This window comes from Eucalyptus grandis, chromosome 3 (assembly GCF_016545825.1).
Source record: "Eucalyptus grandis isolate ANBG69807.140 chromosome 3, ASM1654582v1, whole genome shotgun sequence".
NCBI classification, from domain to species: domain Eukaryota; kingdom Viridiplantae; phylum Streptophyta; class Magnoliopsida; order Myrtales; family Myrtaceae; genus Eucalyptus; species Eucalyptus grandis.
The window spans coordinates 33,943,780-33,952,923 of NC_052614.1; the positions used below are offsets into that span (position 1 = coordinate 33,943,780).

The following is a 9,144-nucleotide window of genomic DNA, read 5'->3' on the forward strand; positions in this document are numbered from 1 at the left end:
AGTAAAAAAGTTTATAACTAAATTGGTCATTATATAATAAGTTAAGGATTTTCTAAATAATGTTCCTACTCACAACCACAAGCCATTGCACAACCATCAACCGCAATCGAACCACCACATCGTGGCAGCTTGGGGCTAGCAACAATCACACTCGAGGTCAATGACCAGTGTGCGACACTAGTCCAACATTGAATTCAAAAATTGAAAGGATTGTGGACAAAAAGCAAACCTAGCAAGAAAGATGGATTTGTGTTGGCCGACACAATTGTCATGATCTCAATGAATGGTTAAGTAAAAATGCAATGCGACCACAATCGCGACGGTTCTTGGGGTTGGCAATCACCTCTGTGGTCATGGATTGGTGCCATCCTCCACGAATTTATAAAACAAAGCCCTAGGATGCGCCCGGAAAAGCAAATCTCGTGCTTAGGCGATGCAACCCCCATAATGTCGAGTGATTTTCGCTTGAGCGCACAGTACGACCACCTTGACAATGGTCCTTTGAATCGGCGACCATTGTCATAGTCAAGAGTAGAGTGCAAGAGATCTTCGCATCCACCACATGGTGGTAGCTCAAGGACAAGACCAAACGTGTCCTTGGACCCGATAAAGAGGTGAATCATCCTATCCCGGATTTTGTCTCCGTGACCAAACATGGCCGATGACTCGACCAAACGAAAGAATTTGTCGGCCTCAACGCCAGAAAAAGCCGTGAACATGCAGCGGGGGGGTGCCTTCCGGGACATTCAAACCGCATCGTACATAAAGAAAAAGCGCGAGGAAAAAAGGCTCCCGCCCTCTACCACCCGCCCCTCCAATTGCAAATCCCTGACGAAGCTTGAACCGGAAGGTGTCGCGGGCCCCGCCACTGCCCCCCAGTCGCAGCGTGTACGGCAGCAGCAGCAGCAGCAGCAGCACTAGCACTGCCCGAGATGCCGCTCGAGACGCCCGAGCTCGCAAATGATGACACCTGAACTCCCTCGTTTTGTTCCCCATTTTTATATCAATTGATGGACCGTACATGGCATTAACTTCGCCGCGCAAGTCATCATAGCCCAGGAAGCCATCTCTCTCTCTCTTTCCCGTTCTCACAAAGAGAGAGAGAGAGAGAGAGAGAGGGTGTTACCAGTGAGCGCGAGCGAGTCCCTGACATTTTTTTTGTGTTTCTTTTTGCAGTGGGGATGATGGGTTGCGGTGGGCTTGAATAGATTCTTGAGCTCGGTTGTCACCCAACAACAGGATCCTTACCTTCGTTTCGTCATCTTTCTCTGCGCTGGCTCGCCTCTCTCTCTTCTTCTCCTCTCTTTTTCCTTCCCATTTTCTTTTTGTTTGCTTTAGAAAATCCATTATCGTTCACTTCTGAGCCCGCTTTCCGTTTTCCCTCTTCCATCTGGCCTCCCCTTTATTCGCTTCCGCTTCAAATCTGGTTTAGGTTTTGGGCTTCCCGACTTGCTGTCTTTATTCTAGCTCGAACCCACCATACCCATTTTCCAAAAATGAATATATTCTCTCTTATTTGCGACTTTCCAGTTACTTCCTTTTCCATATTCTGAAGAATATGTGATGTGGGTTTTGAGCTGATTTTCGCCTAATGCAGCGGATACCCACTTCTGCTCTCGTTTCTCTCACCAAGTATCAGCGAAGATTCTGCTCCGTTATCTTCTGCTTCAGAGTTTCCGAGTTGCTCTGTTTCCCCACTTCACTAGCTCACTAGATCCCTGGTGAAATTTCTGCTTTGTCTCAGTTTTGCTTCTGGGTCTGCATACATGAAGTAAAGGTCGTGGCTTCTGAGCTGTGTAAGCAACATTTCAAGTTCTTTTCGCCGACCCGAGTTCCTATTTTGAGGTATCAATCGCTTGTGATGGGGTGGCTGGTGTCTCTGGGGTTGGCCTGGGTGTTGTCGTTCTCAATGGTGTGCTCAGTCAGTGGGATAGGGGCTAACTGGGGTACTCAGGCCTCGCACCCTCTCCCACCGGCAACGGTGGTGAGGATGCTGAGAGAAAATGGCATCCAAAAGGTGAAGCTTTTCGACGCGGACTATGGGGCGTTGAAAGCTCTGGGAAGGACGGGGATTGAGGTCATGGTGGGGATTCCCAACGACATGCTTGCTTCTTTTGCGGGCAGTGTGAAAGCTGCTGAGAGATGGGTGTCCAAGAATGTCTCCACTCACATCACCAGCTCTAATGTCAACATAAGGTATTCTGTGCCTCACCACCTTTGCCTGTCTAAAATCTTCCCGATTACTTGTTGAGTTGGAATTAGAATGCGTCTGTAAATGGAAGGGGCAAGCTTTCGACAGTTTATGGCAAGTGTGAATGATATAAAGTCTAGGTAGATTTTTTCGCTCTGTAAGAGGGACCGTGCGACGGACCCAATATTTACTTCACACATATCTCTCCATTGGAGTTGAAATTTTTAACGCTTGTAATTAGTACCGGTACTAGATGAGTAATGATGTGCTCATTTGTCCTGGTTTTGGGTCATATGGGAAATGTTTAGATAATATTCCTGAATGGTTTGAGAGGTGTTTAGAATGTAGATATGATTACCCTCAATTGTGATGATAATTGGAACATGAAGGAAGGTTAGGTTAAACAAGATGGCCTGCAATGTGAGAGCGAGGTAGATTGGATGAGCAGTTGCAGTTTAGTCATGAATCCAGGGAAGAGATCTTGCTGGAAACAGAACAAGAAACCAGTTACTTCTAAAGATAATTAATCATTTGGATGTACGTAGAGTTCATGCTAAGCTTTTTTCCGATAATGCGAAACTAATAGGTCGAACAATTGGATTAGGGCATTCTCTCGTGCTCGTTGTGAACTGATTGTAGTACTTCAAATGTGGGTTGGAAGTTAATATAAGGCAAGCAATTGTCTTGTATCAGATGTGAAGAGTTTTTGTAATAATCCTGAAAAATTACTTGGAAGGACAATCAATTTGGATGGGATGTATACAGCTAGAGAATGAACTGATTGTTGATGGCTTCAAAGACAATGCAGATGGTATATTTGAAACTTACAAATTGAGGCCGATAAAGTTAAGCACATAGTCTCATATCATGTTTTTATAGTTACTTATCCGTATTTTGTGGTTCCTCATATGATTTAGAGTTCACTTGTAGTTTTTTGTACGATAATTTTGATGTTTTGCTGTGACATATATGCGGCTCATTAAGTATTTAGCAAATGATAATTGTGCTCTATTGACTTTTCAGAGTCACGCTATATGGCGCTTTATGTTTTAATTTCAGTAGAATTGAAGTCTTGTATAATTTAGTTTCTTTCTAAAAATTAGAATGATTCTCCTTGAAAACATTTGTATTTAAACTCTATTGATGTTCCAAGAAATCTTTGGAAGCAAAAGCCAGATTATTGAAAGTTACCGCAGCATTATTGTGCTGCTACTTCAAAATCAGCTTTTGATCGCTTCAGTTTCCATCTGCTTTTGCTTTTGAAGGCTTGTGAAACTTTCCACTGATGCTTCTGTCACTTTCTGAAAACGGAAATAGCTTTTGGAAATCCATCCCAATTATCTACTTGGAATATTAGTGTTAATGATTTCCCTTTACAGCTTAAGATTCTGTATTGTAGGGCTTGAACCAGAAGTGAGGGAATTTATCACTAATGCTTCATTTAGATACTATAATCAACTGAGGGTCTTAAGTTTTCCTGCATAATTTTTAGTTTTCAATTAACAAGAATTTAGTTGTCGTGTATCCTTGGAGTGGATTGACAACATAATTTCCCCCTTACTTCAGTTGTTTGTTTAGTCATATTTTACTTTGATGGGTCTAGTGGTTCCTATGGGATAAACATAGCTGCTAAAGCACATGCATATAGGACGTTTATTCTTCAAGAATTATAGTTAGGGGATACAATATTTTGATAGGCTAACCGGTTCATGTTTGGAACAACTCATGAATTTGTTGCTTTGATTTTGTAGAACAATCATTTTATATACCTTCTACCTTTCTGTGATTCACATTGGAGGATTCTAGTATGCCTAGGTTCAAGCATAAAATGGGTTCCATTGTCATCCATATGTGTTGAAAGATTTTATTTTATTTTATTTTTTGTACGTTATCATTTGGAGGAAACAAATGAAATCCATTATACATGGCAGTGCGGTAGTTTGATGGGGTGGATGAGAGCTTTGTGCTTGAGTAGCAGTTAGGAATATCTATATTAGATCAATATGAGGCATTACTTGAACTTTTTAGCTTATTGTAATACATGAACGTTTCTGCCTCCTTTTACAAACTGAAGTTCCGAGGCAGAAGCCCTTGTCCTTCATAGCAAGAAGTTCTGTGCTTTCCGCCTTAGCCATTGAAACAGGGTCAGTTGCACCTTCTCCATTAATAAAGAAAGCACTCTACTCTCTTATTATCCTTCTTATTCTCCATAGTGGGGCTCATGTGGGGTTGACCCTCTGGAGTTAGAAATGCAACTTTATAGTATTATTCCATGGGCATATGGAAAAGCTACCAAGAGATTTACATGGCACAACAAATAATGCCTAAGAGAGATGGATATACATTCTGCACAAGCAATGGTATGAAAACATTAGAAGGTTGCTATGCCCATATCACGAGCTCGTAACTGCTCAACTGACTTACCCTCTTCTTTTTCTGCCAATTATGTAGATAAGAACGGTCAATATGCATGTTGAATTCTATTGGGCTCGTCAAAATTCTTGGCATAACTTATTTTGGTAGCAGATCATCCCCATCGTGGAAAGGTTCCGGTGAGAGATAGCAATGCTTGTAGCAACTATAAAAGACGGAGAGGTGCAATTGGGGGTTGGTAATGGAAGAGCAGCAGTCATAGAAAGGAGAAATGAGATCAGATCCTGTGCTTTTGATGTGGCCAAATTCAGTGAACTAAATCTTATAGTTGTTTCAGCAAACCAATGCTGCAGCTGCTAAATTCCATTGGTTTTTTCATTGTTTTTGATTCCTCCTTTTGTGACTTTTCTTTGGCTGACTTATGTTGGTTAGGCAAATGCTTGTACCCTCACATTTTCTTTAACTTCATTCTTCTTCATAATAGTCACTGCATCACTCGTGCTAGCATCTTATGGACAGATCAAAATGGATAAAAGTTGTCCTTTCATGAATAAGGGGCTTACAGCTAGCTTTGTATCATGGCACCCTTAAATACCGTTCTGCTTCATGAGTTCGTTGCCAACAAAAAGAGTTAGTTTCTTCAGAAATTGATCAGCTGATGATTCCAAATGTCTTCTGCTTTTCTGATTTCCTTATGTTATATTTCACCTGACTAAAGTCGCAAATGCTCTCTTTGTTGCATGTTGCTGGTTAATTGACTAGCATTTTGTCAGTTAATGTACCACCTGCCTTTTATCTTGTTGAAAATCAGTCATTAGGACTTGAATGACATTCAGCCAAAAGGTGATTGTTCCCAGTTTTTGAGTTTAATACTTGCTTTTGATTTGGGTTGATTTTTGTCTTCAACGGAGTGATGATGGCCCACGTATGATCCAGAAAGGTTAAAACTCACTCCATATGACGCTATGTTTGGTTTTTTATTTATTTTGTCCTTAAATTTTTTCCTTGTGCTCCTGAGTAAGGATATTCTTGGTAAGGTCTAATATATATTTGATTCAAGACTTTGTTTCGCCCTTTTCCCTTCCAGCTCCTATGGGCTGTGATTTTATTGGTTGGCTCTTAAAGAGTACTTTTTTCCGGTTGTGGTGAGCTTAACCAAGAGATCCATCTTATGACATGTAGGTATGTTGCTGTTGGCAATGAACCTTTCCTGAAAACCTACAACGATAGTTTTATCACCACAACCTACCCGGCCCTTCAGAATGTCCAATCTGCCCTCATAAGAGCTGGCCTTAGCAGCCAAGTGAAGGTTACTGTCCCCCTCAATGCTGACGTCTATGCTAGCTCAACTGGCTTACCATCTGGTGGGGATTTTCGTGCAGACATCCAGCAGTTAATGATCCAAATTGTCAAGTTCTTGAGTGATAATGGGGGTTCTTTCACTGTGAATATCTACCCCTTCATTAGTCTCTACACTGACGCCAACTTCCCTGTGGAATATGCCTTCTTTGATGGCAATGCATCCCCTATAGTGGATGGCAGCGCAACGTACTATAACATGTTCGATGCTAATTACGACACGCTCGTGTGGGCCCTGCAGAAGAATGGCTTTGGGAACTTGGCCATCATAGTTGGAGAGATTGGGTGGCCCACTGATGGGGACCGGAATGCAAACCTGGTCTATGCCCAGCGCTTCAACCAAGGCTTCATGTCCCACATATCAGGTGGCAAAGGAACTCCCATGAGACCAGGACCCATTGATGCATACTTGTTCAGTCTGATTGATGAGGATGCTAAGAGCATTGAGCCGGGAAATTTCGAGCGTCACTGGGGAATTTTTGGCTATGATGGGAAGCCAAAGTACTTGTTCAATCTTGGCACCACCAATTCCAACGGCTTGATTCCTGCACGAGGTGTGAACTATCTTGAACCGAAGTGGTGTTTGCTGAAGCCGTCGGCCAACCTCACAGGTGATCAAATGGCGCCAAGTGTGAGCTATGCATGTTCGAGGGGCGATTGCACTAGTCTCGGTTATGGGACGTCTTGTGGGAATCTAGATGCTGAAGGGAACATCTCGTATGCATTTAACAGTTATTACCAGATAAATAATCAGCTTGACAGCGCTTGCAAGTTTTCAGGCTTGTCGATGATCACTAGGACAAATCCTTCAGTAGGGACTTGCCGATTCAACACCATGATCCAACCCTATTATGGGAGTGCGGGAAGGCTACATGGCTATCTTGGAAATGTATTTGGGCCGTCACTCAGCCTGATTGTTTTGTTACTGATGATTCTGTGACACTTCATTTCTAAGTTCACAAGGTACCAATTTTTTTCCCCAAACTATTTTTCTCTGGTCCTAGGATAGCAGGAGTCGTGCTAAATTGATGATGTAGTTGTACCTCAAATTTTGCAATGTAGGCGCATGGGTTTAGTACGGAGTCCAATTGATATTCGACTCTGTGTCTGCATAACTTTGTCAGCACTAATCTTAATTAAACAGGATTCAGTTGAAGGCCATTGCATAGAGACAAGGATGGCATCAACGCTTGATTCACTGTTTCAGTTGGCACATTGATCGGTGGATGAGGCAAGATCATGGTTGTCACAATGCATATCACCAGGATGAGGCACAATGCGAGGGTTACTTAGAAATATGTTGTCTTGGAAAAAAAGAACATGAATTGTCTTCCTTGCTCTTCCTTAGCGTGTACGCAGCGACTGCATACACAAGCGCACACAATATGTGCGTGTCCCATTTCTTGGGTACCAGGGGTTTGTTTCTGGTTCTTCAGTTGTGCCCTACTCATGCTCTTCCGCGCTCATGATAGGTTTGCCTATCAAGAGGCGATGCATTGTTGGCAACAAATGGCGGATGAGCACACGGATGGAGTTTTGTCAAGTCTAAGAACATTTATTTGTGATTTTTTGGGATCAGTTTTGTTTTAATCACCTGTAACCCGCCTGCTTATCTCGCTAAAGGTAATTCAGGCTTGGCGAAATGCCTTTCCTTGTGCAAGCGACAGTGCTCTAGCCATTCTTGTTTTCTTTGTGGCGCGTGTGAACGTTCTGTGCCAATCGAGTGCCAACTCTATAGGAGATGCGCTCCCAAGAATTGAGCACCCGATTCGGAAACATTTCAAGTGAACTTGAGTAGAAGGAGCAAATAAGAATAAGATCTCCTCTGAGCCAAAAAAAAAGAAGAAAATCAATAGGATTTTTGGGACTTAAAAGGTGTATAAAGAGGCTTTTGATAGATTCTCCCATTGAAGGAGCGTTGTCTCGTTTGAAGGCTCTTGTTAAGTGCAGTTCAAAATGCCATCGGGATCATGTTACTTCACCATAATGCTAAGTTTTCACCAGATTGAACCATGAAGGTTTCTTAGAAATCATTGGCTTTGATAATTGTTGGGGGCATACAACATTTATCCAAGTGGATCAATAAGAAGTTTATCAATAAGAAGAAATTTTAAGTCTGAATTTGTCAATATATCCAGTTGAATTCACCTAATTTAAATATAAACTAATGCGTTAAGGTTAACTATAGTATATCAATTAGTCTACACTAGGCCAATTCTTCAGGTGGAACTTTTTTCACAAAAAGCATACTTGCATCTCAACGTGTACTTTACTTATAGAGAGGCTATTGAGTAAGGGAGGTATCGGTATATTGTCATAAGTACTTTATCTTTCACTGTTTCCTTGCCACAATTCTAATGTCAAAGATGTCTTGGTCCACATGGATAGGATGCGCTTGGTGTGAGTAGACTAGATATGATCCAATTTTTCCAAGACTTTATGGCAAGCATTACTTATATGAGCAAGTGTATTAAATCGCTTGATAAGATGAGTGGGCTTATGCAGGCCCGGTCCACATTAGAATTTTTCCTAATTTAGATAAATAATTGATCTTAGATTGGAGTAACTTTGCTGTTAGAATACAATCCTTAAACGATCATAAGTGTTTTCAAAACTGTACAATAGCAATAATCATCAAATTGTTCTTCATTTTTATCTTGCATTTTTGAATTATGACACCTATCCTTTGCAGTTCGCACCCTTTTCGACACGAGGTGTCAAAAAGAGCTGATGCCCACGAGTTGCTCACCCTTTATTGTGTATTAGATTCCCATACTCAAAAGTAGCAAACAGCAGGTTCTTGAAAATCTCATGATGCAGAGAGTAGAATCTTTAACCCAGGATGAGAGAGAGAGAGAGAGACAGAGAGATGCTGATGGTTTATGTTGTGCTATCTTTCAGTAGTAATGTCAAGTTCATCTCAACATCATCATCGAAGACAATGATGCCAATTCATGGGCAAAAGTGTGGCCACGCCCATGCCCCTGTTCCATTCATTCAGCTATCGTCACCAACTTAAAACTCCCACAGTTTATCATCAGAAAACAGGCTTCATCATCATCGTCTTTCTTCTTCTTCTTCTTCTTCTTTCTCCCTCGGAACTTCGCCGATGACGCCCTGCTATTCGCAACCTATAGCACAGGACAGGACAGGGGCCATTCAGAATCCACGAGTTGTGGAGGTTTCTGTACAAGGACCTCCTTCAGCCTCGCTTCCTTCAC

The 9,144-nt window shown here is 41.9% G+C and overlaps 1 protein-coding gene across 1 annotated transcript; it reads left to right on the forward strand.

Moving 5' to 3' along the window:
• Window positions 1–1,074: 1,074 nt before the first annotated feature.
• Window positions 1,075–7,612, forward strand: LOC104437287 (glucan endo-1,3-beta-glucosidase 6). The gene is made up of 3 exons (XM_010050208.3): window positions 1,075–2,196; window positions 5,747–6,886; window positions 7,068–7,612. Exons 1-2 carry the CDS (start codon window positions 1,862–1,864, stop codon window positions 6,861–6,863), a joined length of 1,452 nt encoding a protein of 483 aa, XP_010048510.2. The 5' UTR covers window positions 1,075–1,861; the 3' UTR covers window positions 6,864–6,886; window positions 7,068–7,612.
• The last annotated feature ends 1,532 nt before the right edge of the window (window positions 7,613–9,144 follow it).

What these genes read in the sequence shown, in the direction of transcription:
- LOC104437287 (XM_010050208.3), top strand. Translation starts at nt 1,862, where the DNA reads ATGGGGTGGCTGGTGTCTCTGGGGTTGGCCTGGGTGTTGTCGTTCTCA. An exon ending in AGCTCTAATGTCAACATAAG is followed by an intron (nt 2,197 to 5,746) that starts GTATTCTGTGCC and finishes TATGACATGTAG; the next exon opens with GTATGTTGCTGTTGGCAATG.